Genomic DNA, 16,983 nt, shown 5'->3' with positions numbered 1-16,983 from the left:
GGACATTTCATGGCAGATACCATCTGCAGCTTCACATGCAGTAAAAGGTTGTCCATTTAATTACTGGCAAAAAAACCCCAAAACAGATACATCATTTTGTGGAAATGTGTCTTCTTTTCTCAAGAGTTCACACTAGTTCATTGTACAAAATTAAACTGTACTGTCAAGAGATTCCAATGGTGCAGCAGCATCTACTATAGGTTCTTTTGCCCCTGCAGTGTACCGGCTAAAAACCAACACTGCACATTTAACTGCTTTTCATAGGTTTACTTATAGAAAGTAACAAAATTGAGAGTTTAACCTAATAAACAGAGAAATTTGGGAAACTTTTGCACCTATCACCAAAGAAGTTTAAGCCATACCCTAAAAGAGTATGACTAATAAATTATGCTCTCCCAACATCATAAAGATGCAAAAATTACTTTAAGTCATTTGGGTTCATTTTAATACAGCAAGTATCAAAAGCTCAGCACATGAACTAACTCCAAGTGGTGCATTCTGTGACATACAACAGAAGCAAAGCCAAACTGTTTAGAAGTTAGGTTTTTTTTTAAAATCAGCACTATTTTATTACACAACAGTGCCACATGCTTTTCTTTAAAAATAGCATGATGTCCACCTGTTGGAGCAAAACTCCTCAGATAGTGAGCTTCAGCCCAGATTCTCACTATGTAGAAACTTCACCCACATTATGCTACAATCCAGACATGCAATGTTTCCTACTTTGTGTGGAAAATCTGTGTATTTTACTTTTCTTTTGATCTCTCAGGAAACACATGCATGCTTCCACAGTGCCCTGCCAGATGACTGCTTGCTCGTTTGGCTGACTGAACTGAGCTTAACATGTCTTAACAAAAACTAGCTTGACCTTGACCATGACATAAGTAGCCTAACAAAAGTGAGAAAGTGGGGAAAATAAGTCATAGTCAAGAAAATCATGCTGCTAATAAGCAACAACAAAACCACATTTCATGTGCAAAGCAGCAAATCTGCAAACTTCAAATATTTATCATTCAATGACAATCAAACACCAACCTTCTCCTACTGACTGGCAGAAAATCACACTAGACAGCACAGGTTTACACAGTTGGGTACCTGGGTGAGTATCTCAGAGATCACACAAGCTAAGTTTCATACTCCCTGGTGTTATACAGAACAGCTCGAATACATGGTTTCACAGAATGTGTCCAAGATTTCTCTTTCTCTGTGCTGAAAAACCAAAAGAAAAATAGCTTTGCAACAAAGCACGGGGCCTAAGATGATAGTATAAAGTCTGAAATGAATTCTAGACATGATGCTGTGACTTTGTTTTACTTTCCTTCTTTTCCTTGCTCTTACCCTAAACTCACAAGTGACTTATGTGACTTCTGTCTACTCATAAGTAGGACTAATCTTCATTCTTCCCAGCAGGAACAGAAGAAAGCAGCTTAACAAAACAATCATGAAGCTGCTCCTTCCATGCTAAAGTATTTGGTGATTTGCAAAATTCTAGTACTTTTGGTTAAGAGTGTCACTACTTTCTAAATTACTAATTTTTTTAAGCAACTAGAATCTGACATACCTGGATCTAGAGTACTTCTTACAGCAGGCTCCAGCAATTCCATACCATCTATTTCACATTTTGCACTTGAAGTTGGTGAACTCATTAAAGGAGATTTGTCACTGACAGGCACTTTCATACCTTTTCTTGGCCAATCCAGGATCAGATTTTGACATTGTTAGCAGATTGGATAAAACAGAGCTTTGGTGCTCAAAAAATAAAAAATAAAAATATCTCTCCCCCATCAAAACACAGGTATCTTCATAAATATTTCAGCTGACTTGTACTGTGAGTGTGCAGCTTTCCCATGACGGGAGGCAGTGAAGTAAAGAATAGCTAAAATCCTCCATGCTATTAATAGAAATGTTGGAAATGCCTGCCTAATTTAGCTTTTACTTCCTTCTTCCATTTAAACTAACATCTCCCTTGAGTTATTTGGAGCTCCCTGAGCAAACAAAACTCATCCTGGCTCATCCCAAGTACAGTTTCAATGGACATTCAAATAGTACCCTTTCAAAAGGGCATGAGAGCTAAAGGATCAAAACCATCCTTTACAGTTCACGTCAAAGTTACTCAGAGTAGAAGTTTTAAAGCATAGGCTGATACAGGTTAGGATGGAGCAGGAATGGTCTTCATTGAATATGGGGAGTGAAAATGAAGCTGTATTTTTCCAACACCGAACATCAAGCTTTACTGATTTTCAGTAGATAAAGCAAAGGACTTACAAAAGGGAACCCACCCTCTTACAACACTATTATGTTTGAGTTTCATAAATCCAGATCAGCTCTTCCCCTCGTCCCCCAGCCTGAGAGACCGATAGTGAGAGCTTTATTAGTGACCACGTGGTTACCAAGTTTCACAAAGTTTTAGAGCAAATATGAAGCTTCAAACCCTTAATTCTTAAAAGTAGACCAGTAAGGGAAGTTGTAGACAGAAAGAACTCCTCCATATCCTACAACGTTCAGAAGGAAATTTCTTTATCTACCAATACACAAAGACCGTCCCTTTCACAAACAAACTCTAAGATAAACTAAATCCAAGAGCAGAAGTCTATGTAAAGTATATGGAGCAACAGTAAAACATCTTCTGTCAACCCTACTATATATCAACAGGCTGACCAAATTCCTGTCTACAAAGACTCCTCAGTAACAGTTTAAAATAAGGACAAAAGTATCTCTTTCAATGCACTGTATTTTACTTGCAGATCTGAAGAAAGTTTCCTCATGAAATAACTGTGTGTAAACAAAAAGCAAAAAACCCAAAACAGAAAAATCAGCCCTTGGACATGCAAGATCTTTAAATTTATGGCAATGCAATTCCAAACATCAGAAGTTGAACTAACCATGCTGTTCCCTGCTGAGAACTAATAAAAAAGCTTCTCTGGATTTCCACCCTGCTACACCCTGAATTCAGCACTGAAACTAAACTGGTAGGGAATTGACTTAATTTATGCTTTAGCTTTAGTTACATTTGATAGGCGTTATGATACTACTGTTGTGGCAAAGCATTCCAACTGGAAGGAAGTTTGAGCTAGCTCCCTATTAACTATCAAGAATTTAAAAAATAAAGGTCTGTATCCAGACCACCACTTTGCCTCAAAGCACACCGCAGTGTGCTAGTCCCTATGCTTCAAACAGTTTACAGGTAGGAGTTGTGTGTCTTGAGCTTTGCCATCAGACAGCTAATCAAATGTAGCAAATTATTATGCATTTCATATCCTTATCATAAGTGACTACAGCCCAGGAATGCAAAAGTGTTCATATTTAATTTCCATTCAGTTCCCTTTCACTCCTATGATTAAAAACCACTTCACGCATATTTTTGATACTTAATTTTATTCAGCAATGCTGTCATGTGATCCTTACTCCAGGAAGAAATCATTCCCATTGAATTTAACCCTGGTTATTAATGTATTACAGAAAATTTTATTAAAAGGATAATAAATCCAAATTCAGTAATTTGAATAAAACTCAGTTAATTAGTTAATTATCTTAATATCTATGTCTGTATCAATGAGAGCAAAGTGAAATTGTTTGTTACACTGAGAATTAATTCAGAATTATACTATAATCCTTAGGTAGATTCTAATTCTAAACAATAAATTTGGTTTGTCAAGCGGCAAAAAACCCACAATGGTATTGCTCAGGAGGGTGTGTTGGTTTTTTTTCCTGTTTGACTGCAACTGTGATTTGAACAGTACTAGTTGTAGATCACTGATGAATAAAATGTAATTGCAAATACCTGGATTTCACCCCTAAAACTTACAACCTGATATAATCAGTTATATAAATAAAAAATGTAAGCATTTCTTGTAAGACAGAAGAAAAGGAGTAAAGTGTAAGCTACACTCAAGGAACCTAGTTTCACAACAACACGGAAGAGTTGTTTTGTGAACTACAGCTGAATGTGGCTGCTACATGTAAAAAAGTAAATATTCCAGATCTATTTTAAAATTAAAGTTATTTTTAATCTCTTCATAACAGCCTGTTTGCTGAATTATGAACAGCAGTGGTTTCTGGCAAAGAGAAAAAGGAACAGACAATTAAATCCAATCAAATTACACCACCAGTGTAGCCAGCAGCTTAACCATCACAACTTTTACCATTTCACATAAAAAACCCCACAAGGTCAGGTCAAGAATACAGTTATGGATCAGAAAAATTCATAGTTTGAAATAGGTTGCAATGATGGCTGCAAATTTTATAGCAATACTGGGTGGGAAGGGAGGAGAAGGGGATAAACATTAAAATTCAAGTGTGGCACAATTTCCAATTAAATATTGACCCTTTTGTCAGCAAGAGTGGAGATATCAACCAAATAAACCAAGCTCAACTACAAGCAAATGTAGTTTAAATTTTGATGTGATTTCTGAACATATGGGGGGAAGGGAGGGAAAAAGCAACACAACATAACAAAACTAAATGCAAACCAAAAAGCACACTCCTGCAACCAAGGGTCAGGTACAGAAACATTGCTGTATCACATTACAGCTCACTATCCACCCCAGCAGAATCCAATCACCACCAACTGCACCGGGAATTACAAGCAGCCCTTAAGAATGCCAAAGAACATGAAGACACCTACTTCTGCTGGCTGATAGCCAAGAGACTCAACCTTCTGATTTGGCAGACACAGCAACAAGTGACAATCAGAGCTGCTCGCAGTGGATTTACTGTCAGATTAAAGACATAGAAAAATCTAAAAAAAAAAAAATAAAAAATTAAAAATATTTTAAACATGCTTACTTCTGTTTGTAACCTAAGTTTAGTTTTAAATTTTTTATGTTATGCACTCTGGGTCTGGAAATTCAGTTTACTATTGTAACTTTAGCAGCTTATGCTGTGCAGCTGGAAACCAGTGGGTTGGTTTTGTTTTACTGGGCTCTTTTTGAGCAAAACTAATTGAGGAATGATATGAAATTCATTATCACCATTTTCAACCAGATTAAAAATCAGTTTTTACAATAAACTTTTTCTATACACTGTCTGAGTAGTAAACAGTGCTGAGGATTCATAACTTGTGCTTTAAATTGTATTAAAAATTTACAAAGGTTAAAACCAATTGAGATACTTCATGTCACAGCAGACAATTGACAACTACAATAGCTAAGCTACACGCTACTGCAAGTACCATATTTAGAGTAAATATGTGAAATACCAGAGTATGGCTTCAATCCATGCAAACTTAGCACTCCCTACACAAGCAAAAGAATCACTGCTGCTCGAATGGCACCGCTGCTGCAGCGCACGGATGTTGTGACTGAAGGACAGCAGGCTTGGGAGGAAGCAATACACAACATTAAGGGAAGATTTCAAAAGTGTCTTTTCCAGGAGAATGCATGGAAAGAAGAAAAAAGGGGTTGGCACAGAGTGTTCTTCCTCAGTAAGTGAACACAGGTCTGAAGGAAATTATATAGGAGAGCTCAAAATAAGTATAAAACTCACCTTTGACATTTTTTATTTGTAGACCATGTATATGTCACAGCATGAATTAAAATAAAAGCACAGGATTTTCCTTTTATGTTAGGAACTGACATCCCCAAGTTGAATTTTGGAGTAGATCTTTGTTATTTTACAACCTCTGTTTTGAGGTAAAACTTTCAAATGCCTAACTTACTCACATTTACTATTGTAAATGATCCAGATAAGCATTACTTTATTAAAGCTTCTTTAGCAAAACAGCACAAGACATGTTTATAGTCACAATCAGAAAATCCAGCATATTTGTTAAGTCTTTATGAAATACTTAACTTCATGAAGTTGTTTTTTTCACACAGTTAAATACAGCTTAGTTCCCTAATTTCTCAAATCTCAATACCCAGTTTGTCACATTACTCACAATTTGGATTTGCCATTAGTAGACTTGAGAGGATCACAAGTAAGCACTGGATTTACTAACCTCATTTTGACATCTAGAAACGACCAGTTGAGAAAGCTCTGCTGTGAAGCTAGCAGCAAAACACCCAGTGCAACAGTATTTCTACTTCATTTGCGCTTAGAAGGATACACAGTTAATAAGTTCATACCCTGCCTGCTCCTGATTACATATCACAACGGAGAAAACTGCTAGGAGAGCAAGAAAAATATCAAAACCAACAATTTTTTATCAACATCCATTTCTTTCCTTTCCACTTGGTTGCAGCTATTTGGCCAGTTATTTCTTGTTTACTTCTAATCCAGTGCAGATGTAATCAGTAATAAAATCTCTCTCCTATCTAAACCTTTGCAAGATAACATTCAGCTCCAAATTACAACTACTTCTAGTGCCAAGACTTCAACTGGCAGGAAATCTAAATGGTTAAACTCACATACTGATGGACAAGAAACCCCAATTCTTTGACACAAAGCAAAGTTTTCATTGCTGCAGCAGAAGAGTTTACTAAGACACTCAGAAGTAAGAACACATATTTGAGATTATTGCTTTAAACCTGTACAATGAGCTGTTCGGAAATGTCTAATAACTGTCCCTCTACAGCCCTTCAAAATTTGACAAACAAGTCATTTACAATACTTACCTGATTTCTTCTAACATGCTTGAGGAACAGCTTCTGCAAGGTTTACAGAACAGAAGAGTGTGCAGTAACTGGACAATTTTTACAGAAGCAAGTGATGTTTCAGAACTAACGCGTGAAAAGACTCTGAAGATACTGAGAAAGAAGGCTATTAAAAAAAAATATTTAAGCTTTTAAATACAAAAGTTGTCCCTGCCTTAGCAAATGTGTTGCATTTACCAGTGAGACCAAGATGTCAGTAGGATTTTACAAGTGAACCTTCCCAGCATTCTACCAGCATCACTGGGTAGTGTAATTTACTGATCACGTACTTTACATATGGCAACATACACAAAGCAGAAAAGGGAACTTTTACATTCCATGTTGGATAAGCCATCTCTTTTGTATTATTATGCAAATTAGTGTTACTTTGTGAGCCAAGTCACTAGAAACAGCTTAAAACTTCCACATCTACAGAGCAAAAACCTACACTAAGATTAGGAACTAAAGACTGAAATAGATCATTAGGTCACAGGCTGAACTGCAGAAGAATGCCTATTCCAAGCATCTCCTCTAGAAGATATCAGAGGTGACAGCACCATTTGAAAAAAAATAAAATAAAAATACATATCACAACTAGAGCTAAAACTCAGTTACATGGCACCTGAATAACCACAGCTGATGGGAAACAATGGCAGTATGAAGATTCACAGAAAGCTGATTGCAGGTGTCCTACAGCTTCTCCTCAGCTTCTGCCTCTTACTTCACCCAAAGGAGAAAACTGCTTCAGGCTAAGTAAAATAAAACAACAGCTGCAGAACTAAATGGCTATTCTTTCTGCAAATGAGCAGCTGTGGTAGAAAACTGGCCCTCTGGCACTTTAGAGGAGTATGATAGTTCTCATACTCTACTAAAAGGCACAAATACTCCAAAGGAATTCCAGTTAAAAGTTAGGAAAAGTTGGCTAAGGAAGAAATGATAGAGGAATCAAAGAACTCAGAGAGAAAAATGAATACTTCAAAAGAAAGTTGTAATAATGCAATTATCTGTATTTGAAATAATTACAGTTACACAGAGCTGTTCTAAGCAAAAATAACAATGGACTGCCTCCAGAAATTTAAGTACACTATAAAATGGGAAGCAAAGCCATGAGAAACTTCAGGTAATCCTGCCAAAACCAGAAAAATCCAAACAATAAACCAAAACCCAAGAATTTGGTGAAGCACTACAGTACCATAAAAGGAACATGGATAATCTATTTCTATTGGAGAACACAGTAGTATCCACAGACACAAGGAGTTAACTCACATCACTGAAATAACCCAGTTATGCTTCAGTATGTAAAGGCACTTGAGCACTTAACACATTTTTTTTCCCCAGCTTTAATACAAATCTCTTGTGAGGTGCAGGGAAAAGCAATGATCCTTGTCCCTCAGTTCTGCAAGACACCCTCTGTGTACCATCTTGTTTGGAAACGGAAGCTGTTCCCAGCATAAACATAAAGACAGTCTTTAGCTGGACTTTTATTTGTACTGGTAGCAGCCTCTAGACAAAACCAAAACAGCTGACACCAGGGACTTGGGAACTAAGTTCCTAACAAACTCAGTGACGTTTACTTTCACTTAGATAGCTTCTCACAAGCAGCTACATAACCCAGGGTGTACCATCTTCCTTAAATACATGAATTTTTCTTCATAACAAGAAGTCAAGGAAGTCAGACTCTGGCATAACTATAGAGAGATTTCCTGTTAAGAATGGATAATTACAGCACTGCAACTTCCTTCCAAGCCATCCATCCACATTCTCCTTTAAAGAGCACTACCCCATTAGCTACAAGCAGATAGGGTTACTATGCCATCCTCATTCAAGAACCCAACCTTAAATATGTTTCACATCAAAGCTGTTTTAACTACATTTGACATGAATAAAGACATTTTTATGCTACTGAGGTATCAGTGCTACAGCAAATTCAGTGAATTGACCTAGTAAAACTTCCTACTTCGCATTAACTACGTCTTCTGTTCTTTCTAATACGAATTATCCACATGTACCTACAGAAGCACCATCACCCTCCCAACAGAATAATGAAAAAAAAAAAAGGGGGGAGGGGGATGAAATCTGGCAACAAGCTTTCCAACACCATTTACATTCAAATAACCACCGTGCAGAACTAAACAGAGCAACCAAAAAGCTACTTGTAAAAGAAAGGGCTGCATAAATCACAGCATGCAAGTTAAACCTACAAACCAGTTTTGAGCTATCACTGCTCAGAGAGGTGTGAAAACTAGGACAAAGTCCACATGAAACTAGGTTTTCTGTAAAAGAAGTTTCATGAACCATGCTGTGAGGGTTTCAGGACTATTAAACCTGTCTGATTATTCTAGAACAAGTGATCCATCATGACAAAAGCAGCACCTAGATTACAAAATAAATAATCCTTAGGCCAGCTATAAGACTGGACCTCCAAAACAGGAGAAAAAGTCATCCTGAGTGCAAGTACCTGACCACAGGATGATTGTTGCTACCTATCATAAGCTATGTCCACTTGTAAATTAGAATACTAATGCTTTCTCCCTCAAACCAAACAAGCAACTAAGCTTTGTAACTGGAGAGAAAGAAGATTCTTTTTTACCATTATGAGCTAAGAATGCCTTTTGGCTTTTGACTAAGGTAATGGTCACTGAGGGAAATACAGAAGGAATATACAAACCTAAAATGGGGAGCATGTCAGTTCTGGCACTCTGTAGACAGTCAAGAGCAAGACAAATAAAGACAGCAATAATCATTGTGCACAGGCACCTATGTTGGATTTCCCTTTGACTGTATGAGTTGACATAATGTGAGGCTGAGCTACTCAGATGTGTTTGTGATTGCTCAGGATTAATAAAGAAAGAATTTTAGAGACAGGACAGTCAAAGATTCTGAGATCTGTACAAGCAATACAAACAAGAACATATGTCATGGACACAGAAAACGCTACAAAACTAGGACTTCATTCCAGAACAGTACTAGAAAACTCAGCTTATCAACTTGAACAGGACACAACCTTTAATAAAGTAAGTTTTAATTGCCATTATCAGAATTAATACCAATTAGTAAAGAACGTAAGAAGCATGCCACCTATGAGCACTGGTATATTAACTGTTATTCACAGTCAGATGTCAGTTCATAGGACTTATCTGGTAGTTGAACTGTTTGTTGCAAAAGGTATGTTCAAATAAGTCAGAGGTGGGGCTTCAGTCACAGCTTGTACAAAAAGCATTCATTTTTAAACATACAACCATAAACAGTATGAACAAAGAAAATTTACAAAATATGAAACTATGTGTCATTTCCTGATACCAGGAACAGAGACTCCCAACAAACTTATTAAGGGCAGCATAGAAAACTCACCTACACATGATCTACTTTAATCACTAAAAAAGTGACTAGTCGTAAAACTAATTTTAAAAAAAGTTTTATTTGCTCCAATAAAAGAATAATCTGAGAAAAAGGCAGGAACAGAGACTTTTGACAGTCTGGTAGACGAGGGAAATACAGAAAGGATCTTGTCATCCAGCAACTACCAGAGAACTTTCCAAGAAGTCCAAGCACCTTCTACAGAAGCATCCAATAGGTCTCAATTAGGATATCCCCTAGCAACTGTGTTGAGAACACCATGCCTGTATACATGTGTCACAAGCCGGTACTGGGGAAGAAAAGAACCGCTTCCCACAACATGCCAGGATAAAAGCAGTTGTCTGGTCAGTTTGATGTACTGACTGTACTTTTAGTGCTATTCCAGGCTAAACCTGACAAAGTTTTTTTTCCAGAAAGCCTCCCTTCTGTTGTGTGAAATCCAGTAACACCATGACTTCCTACATAAGCCATATGACAAGGTGTTTTCTGTGAGAATGAGCTTCACAGAGCTCAAAGATTTCCTCAGCCTTCTGCCACTCTGGGCTGACCAAAAGTAACAAGGCCACTCAGCTACCCCATCCTCACGCAAGAGATTAAATGGAAGAAGGAATACTAGAAAGAAACTGAGGCATCTGTTCTGGGGCTACCTCAAAAAAATGTATCCCATCCCTATTAGGTACTTGTAGAACAAAAATTGCTTAAACCTTAAAGTCAGACATGGCTTGGTGGAAATAATTACAGTACAATTAATCCTAGTGATACCATCAGGTCTTCTCATTTGGATATTGAGGGACTGAGAAGGCACAAATTCAAGACACATGAAGATTCAACCTCCTCCTCACAGACATGGGTGGGAGGAAAGGAGAAAGCACACATACAAAAGGTATAGCCACACATCTCTCTCCACTGTTTTTCATTACAAATTTGGATGGGTGTGTGTGCAAAGAGAGGGAGGGGAGGGTCCTTAAAAAGGGCTAGAATAACAGATAGAAGATAATCAGGTATTCAAGCCAAGAACATCCTCAGTCCTGTGACCTTACAGCTTAGTGAGAGACACACTAGTATGAACTTTGGTGCTCATACTTATTTTCATAATCACCTGAATGAAACAGTTGACAAAAGACCTTTTAACCCTTCCCACCTTGGATCTACTTTTAATAGAAGCTGAAAAATTGCCAGTTGCTGTAGGGGTTGTTAAGCTCAGGTACTGAAGATCTAAAGAATTCCTCTTGGGCCCATCTTCCCAAGTGAAGGGGGCAGACTATAAGAACACCCTTCGTGAGAAAGATTAGGTCCTCAAGCACTCATTTCACATTCTTCTACGTGGAAGAGTTACAAGAATGACAGTGGAGCAATTTATTATTATTTTTTCCTAGTAAACTATCTGGGAAACAGTGACACTAACTGGTCAGCTCTTCCTTCTTGAACCTCCTGCACCTAGCCTACGGACTAGGGGAGCGCTGCCCTAGCAAAACAGAAACGAGATCAATTAGTAAGGAAATTACACCCCATTCTTTGGCTTGGCCGCCGTTGTTCTCCCTCTCCAAGGAAGGGGTATGTTGCAAGTCCTGCCCTTCAGAAGCCAACATTCTCCAGGGCCCTGTGCATAGGGAAGAGCTAATAAGGCCCCTTCTGGAGAGCAGATACACTGAGCAGCCTCTCCCAAGCTCTCCGTCGCCACGTCCCCGATCCTACCCGCCACCCCCCCCCCACGAAAACGTCCTATGGTGAAACACACAAGCGCTCCTCCGCCTGACGAGGCTTCACGTCCCCGCAAGGCTGGCGGGGAAGGAGGCAGTCCCACCGCGGGCACTCGGCTCCACAGGAGCCCGCGACACGCCGGGCAATTCCTCTCTGCCGCGGGGAAAGCAAAGCCCTTGGGCCGCCATCCCTCCCCGGTACTCACAGTCCAGGTGTTTCTTCTTGGGCCCCATGACCTCGTGGGTCGTGGCCTTACAGACGGTTTTCGAGACGGCCGAGCCGGTCATGCTGTGCTGCGCCGCCGTGATGCGGTCGGTGAGGCTCTGGCCGGACATGGCGGGCGGCGCTGGAACCGCGAGCGGCTCCGCTCCCTCCTCAGGGGCCGGGAGAAGCAGCCGGGGGATGGAGCTTGCACGGACTCCTCACCCCGCCGTGCCGCAGGCGGCCCCCGCTCCGCCCTCAGGGACGGACCTGTCACCCGAGCAGGGACCCCTCCTCCTCCTCCCACCCCCCTCCCCCCCCTTCTTCCCCCAGCCGCCGTCCCCTCCCCCCTGCGCGCCTTCCGCCCGGCCGGGCACGGGGACACGCACTGGGCGCCGCAGGAAAATGGCGCCGGCCGGGGCTCCTCCTCGGGCCTAGGCCGGGCCGCCCCGCCTCACGTGACCGCCCGGGCGCCCCGCCCCCCCTGGCGCGCGCCGCCCCTCCTGGCCTGGCGCGCGGCGCTCCCGGTGCAACCGGGCGGGGCGGGGCGGGGTGTGTGTCACGTGGGGGCGGCGCGCGCCCCCGCGCCGGTGTGGCGGGCCCGGGAGGGGGGGCAGGTCCGGTACCCGGGGGGGGGACGGGCCCGGGAGTGGGGGGGGCAGGTCCGGTGCCCGAGCGGGGGACGGGCCCGGGAGGGGGGGGGGGGAGGTCCGGTACCCGGGGGGGGGACGGGCCCGGGAGGTGGGGGGGCAGGTCCGGTACCCGGGGGGGGGACGGGCCCGGGAGGGGGCTGGGGGCAGCGGGACCGGCACAGCCCCCCCGGAGCGGGGCAGGTCTGAGCGGCGGCAGCCCCCCCGCCCCGGGCAGGCAGCGGTGGGAGCGGGGCTGGGCTGAACGCAGGGCGGGTTAAAGCGGGTGTAAAACCTGGCGGAGCAGGTGGGGGGGTCTCCTCCGCCCCCAAGGAGGACGCTTTCGTGTTCCTCAGCTCGGAAAGTGTTGCGGAAACTGGTGTCACCTTAGGCAATGAAGGCGTGGAGGAAAAAACCCGGTTCTCTGGCAGTGAGGAGTTCGGGGCTGTGCGGTTTCTGTAACTCCTCGGAGTTACTTTTATTTGAAAGCTTGCAAAAAATGTCCTGAGTGCACATCATGGCAAGCGTAACAACCCGGCGGTGTTCAGGTCTTTCGCGATCAGCCTCCCACTGTTTTGCTGCCCAGCTCATGCTTCTCGGGGCGCTTGGGCTTAGCGGCTCTGCCCTTGGCTTGTTGGGATTTGGTACTAAGTTGCTTGTTGTTTCTGTGCGTAAAAGTTGGCTAAGTGTTCTTAGCACGCCTTCTGTAGGAATGGTACCTGTGTGACCCGGCTGCAGTGGCAGACAATGCAGGACAGCTCACTGGAGCGTGTCCCTCCTGCAGCGCGCTGCCCAACTGCAGCCACAGCCTCCCCAACTCTCTGCAATTTTCATTACTTGTTACAACAGGGCTCTTCTAAACCGCAGGATTCCAGCAGGCAAATGTTCTTCCTCTCCCAGAAGTGCCTCCTGATGAGTCGTCTTGGAACTCGTCCCTCCTCCATGAAGTGACTGAAATATTTATTGGGCAACTTAAGCAGAAGCAGTACACACATGCTACTCGGCTCTGTCTGCTTGACAGGATATATAAGTAGGATTATCAGTTTAATAATGAGCAAGGAAAACCGGTGTCAGAGGAAGGACAGCTGGTGAAAGGTGAACCCAAATAATGCCATTGCTGTGTGTGTGGAAGGAGTGCTTGCACACGTAGAACTTCCTTCATAATGCCAGGCTCTTTGAACATACTGTCATGTTTATCTTTGTTGGCTTCTTCTGAACTGCTTCTGGAGCCCCCAGTATAAACAAATCACTGATGTAACAGTAGCGAACTCAGATCTAAGACAGCTTTGGCATAAGGTTTTGCACCATAAAATCCACTGAGACTGTTACAGGCTATTGATACAGCAACATGTATCTCTGTGAATGCATCAACTTTTTGTATTGTTTTCAAATTGTACTGTAAATCAGAGGTATACATAATTTTGACAGTGCTGGTACTTTTTTATGCTAACTTCAGTTAGGACCAGGATTTCAACACCCCTCTTCAAGTTGCTATTTGGAGAAGTTCCATGGAATTGGCCTAAGTAATTTAGCCTCCATCAGTTTTCCTCTGATTATGTCTTGTCACTTCTCCAGAAACAGTGAAACTACCCAAGCAGAGGAAGTTTGTGGCTAGGAGTTACTGAGACCACATTTGGACACAATATCTCATTCCTAAAGGGACAATAAGTGACCTCGGTCTTAGAGATCCACAACCAAAAATAAATTTAGACTATTTATGGCTCTCCATACACTCAGAAACCTCACAGTTGTATCCCACTCAGTTAAAAATTCTGCTTATTATTTGTGTCCATAAGCATAAATGGGAGAGAGAAGTGATGGGACAACATATTTTTGTAATTGTTTGTTGTTTTTTAATTGCTTGGGAGCGACTTGACACCTTTACAATGAGGAGCTTAGAGCACTGTGGTAGATAATATCTGAGCACCTCCCAAAGATTTGGAAATTGAAATCAAAATATTATCTCTTTTCCTTTCCAACCTGAAGAAAACAAGTTTGATTAGTTTACAACTCATTTGTTTTTGTTTGTGTGCCTGGGTGTGCTTGCAAGTGAAAGGAGAAAGGAGAACGTATCCAAAGAGAGTCTCATGCAAAGATAGAAGTCCTATATTTAGCAAAGTGGCAAACCTAAACAACATTCTTTTCTCTTGTGAAAAGTTCTTCCCGGGTCTGGATTCAGCTCCTGTGAAAACCCTGCATCTTGCATTCGCAAGCTCCCAAAAGCCTGAGTGTATCATGCATCCAGCCATCCTGGAAGGACAGACAAGCTGACAGGGCTGTTTCTCTCTCTCTGTGACTGTACAGTGCTGAAAACCTCACCGCAGCGTGACCTCTTTAATTTATGACATAAATCCCTTTCCTGCAACGGTATCAGTGCTACTCCATGTGGTGCCTCCCACCCCATAATGCCTGCAGTCTCACTTTGACAGGGCTGCTGGCATCCATGCCAGTCCTCCATGCTTCATACTCTTGCAAACAATTAGGAAGGCTGTGGTTTGGGGGACAACTGCTAATTGGATGTGCCTTCAGATTTAAAACGGGTGTTTTGGCTGGATTTCAGGTCTATTAGAAATCAACCCTTCTGAGGCACAAAACTGGTGAGGCACAAAGTTGAGCACAGGCTAATAAACTACCAGGCTCATTATCAAGGATTTGAGGGCATATCTGGAAGCAGCAACAACAGCAACAAAAAGAACCAGCAACCATCATCTGGGAAGTGAAGGGAGCTGATGGATGAAAGCTGCAGAGAGGGAAAAATTCAAAATAGGGCAGGGCTGGTGCAACAGAGATGGAACTGCTGAAGGGAATGGTAAGAGGGACAGTGGTGGGGCAAGGATCTGAGTAAGGTTGGGAAATGGTCTTTCAGTGTTGTATAAATTATTTGGAAACATGGTACAATCCAGATATTTCCCATGACTTATTTCAAGGATCACCACAGTTTCATTTGCTGTTAAGGGTTATAGTATTTTCCCCAACAATTAAGGAAAGGTGATATTTATGTCAGCCCCGGGAATTTAGCTTGTGTTTGAGTTAGAGACACAAGATATCGAATAGACTGCAGAAACAGAAAACGTTAACTCTTTGGCTTCCCAAATAAAACTAGCTATGACATATGCTCATGTCCATGGTCTCTTCAGACCTTAGAGTTAATTTCTGGTGCACCTCTGGCAATGTGGATCCCCAGAGCAGCTGCACGGCTAGAGCCAGGCCACTCACTGTGTACAGGTTACTGGTGAACTTCTGAGTAGCCTAATTTTGCCCAGTCTAATAGAACTTAGCCCATTTAGCTGCAGTATAGTACTTTCAAAACCATTTTCAAAGAGTTTGGCAAAGATTTACCCAATGTTGCTTTTCTGTGCAAGACATTTAGAGTCGTACTTCAGCTTGACTATAATAAGAATTCAATGTCATTGGCATCACCATAGCAACATAATAAAATAATTTTCTGGACAATATTTTGTTCTTGTTTGTTCACCTTTAAGAAGATAAACACAAAGAAATTGGGAGGGAAGTGACACTTATTAGTGGCCCAGTGAAAAAATTAGCCCAGGCTTATGGATCCTGTTAGTCATTTGTTCTGCCAACTGGACCAGGAAGCCTGCAGAGGTGTGTGAAGTGGCCAGATTACATTTTGGAGGAGAAGGAGGAGACATGACCATTGAGGACTGCTGGAACAGAGCAAAATAGCCACAACACACAACAGAGTTGGGCTCCTTTTTTAACTGATATCCCTTTCCTCTGTTCAGTTTGTGTATTTACACCCGCAGTGTTCCTCTTGCCCACACGTAACGTGATGACCTGCCAGATTTTACTTGTCTTGTATCCAATTTGTATGAAATTGTGTTTCTGATCCTTCAGACTTACAGTGCTCAGCGCCTGCCTTTCCTCATGATCATTATTCCAAGCTCAGTGCATTCCTGTTTCAAATACATTGTGGCATGGTGGCAGCTTTGATGTTTCTTTTGTTCCTCTCACATTCCTCTTTTGCGCCTCTTGATATAAGACCAACATCCACCATCCTTCCTCATGGTATCCTGAGCTCTGCAGCGTGTGTCATCTTCTCATGCAGCTCCAGTTAATTAGTAGTTGATGTCCCTTGCTGTTCTATTCCCCAAAAGGGAGCTGACTTTGTCAGGGAAGAAAGCAGCTGACCGAGAGCTAATGTAACTTTGACATGAGAAAAGCAGTTAGGAAGGGAGAGAAGTGAGTCGGTAAGGTTTCACAGGAGGGGAGCAATCAGATCTAATTGTACTGCATTCACTTAGGAGTAGGATATCTGGGTAGGAGCGCCCATTCCATGTGAAAAGATCAAAGTAGAGGTGGAAAACAAATAGGATGCCTCTAAATTCTGTTGTGTGGTAAAACACCTTGCCCTGACTTGAAACTTGCACATTGCAAGTTGCAAAGTTGATCGTGTCATTAATACTACAAGCAAATGCCTTCAAACCCAGGACTGTTACCTGGCAGACAAATGTGCGTAACAAATGCCTCGCTGAATGGGAGGTAGAAAGGAAACAAGCTCC

The 16,983-nt window shown here is 42.0% G+C and overlaps 1 protein-coding gene and 1 long non-coding RNA gene across 14 annotated transcripts in view; one reads left to right on the top strand and one right to left on the bottom strand.

Moving 5' to 3' along the window:
• The window catches only part of PICALM (phosphatidylinositol binding clathrin assembly protein), a 67,358-nt gene extending 55,238 nt beyond the window's left edge, over positions 1-12,120 (bottom strand). For 12 of the 13 annotated variants that reach the window (XM_051620726.1, XM_051620607.1, XM_051620636.1 and 9 more), the window contains exon 1: positions 11,836-12,120. In XM_051620726.1, the coding sequence (XP_051476686.1) occupies positions 11,836-11,965 (130 nt within the window). In that variant the 5' untranslated portion in view covers positions 11,966-12,120. The remainder of the gene's footprint in view (positions 1-11,835) is intronic. The other variant, XM_051620625.1, reaches the window with a different exon arrangement.
• Positions 12,121-12,775: 655 nt separating this feature from the next.
• On the top strand, positions 12,776-16,407 carry LOC127385410 (uncharacterized). Its single transcript, XR_007889670.1, has 2 exons — positions 12,776-13,008; positions 13,310-16,407. It is a non-coding gene; the product is annotated as an uncharacterized LOC127385410 (long non-coding RNA).
• Positions 16,408-16,983: the final 576 nt, after the last annotated feature.

The sequence above is a fragment of the Apus apus genome, chromosome 1 (assembly GCF_020740795.1).
Source record: "Apus apus isolate bApuApu2 chromosome 1, bApuApu2.pri.cur, whole genome shotgun sequence".
Classification (NCBI taxonomy): domain Eukaryota; kingdom Metazoa; phylum Chordata; class Aves; order Apodiformes; family Apodidae; genus Apus; species Apus apus.
The sequence above is the reverse complement of the archived record's forward strand: the minus strand, read 5'-3'. Positions and strand labels throughout refer to the sequence as shown.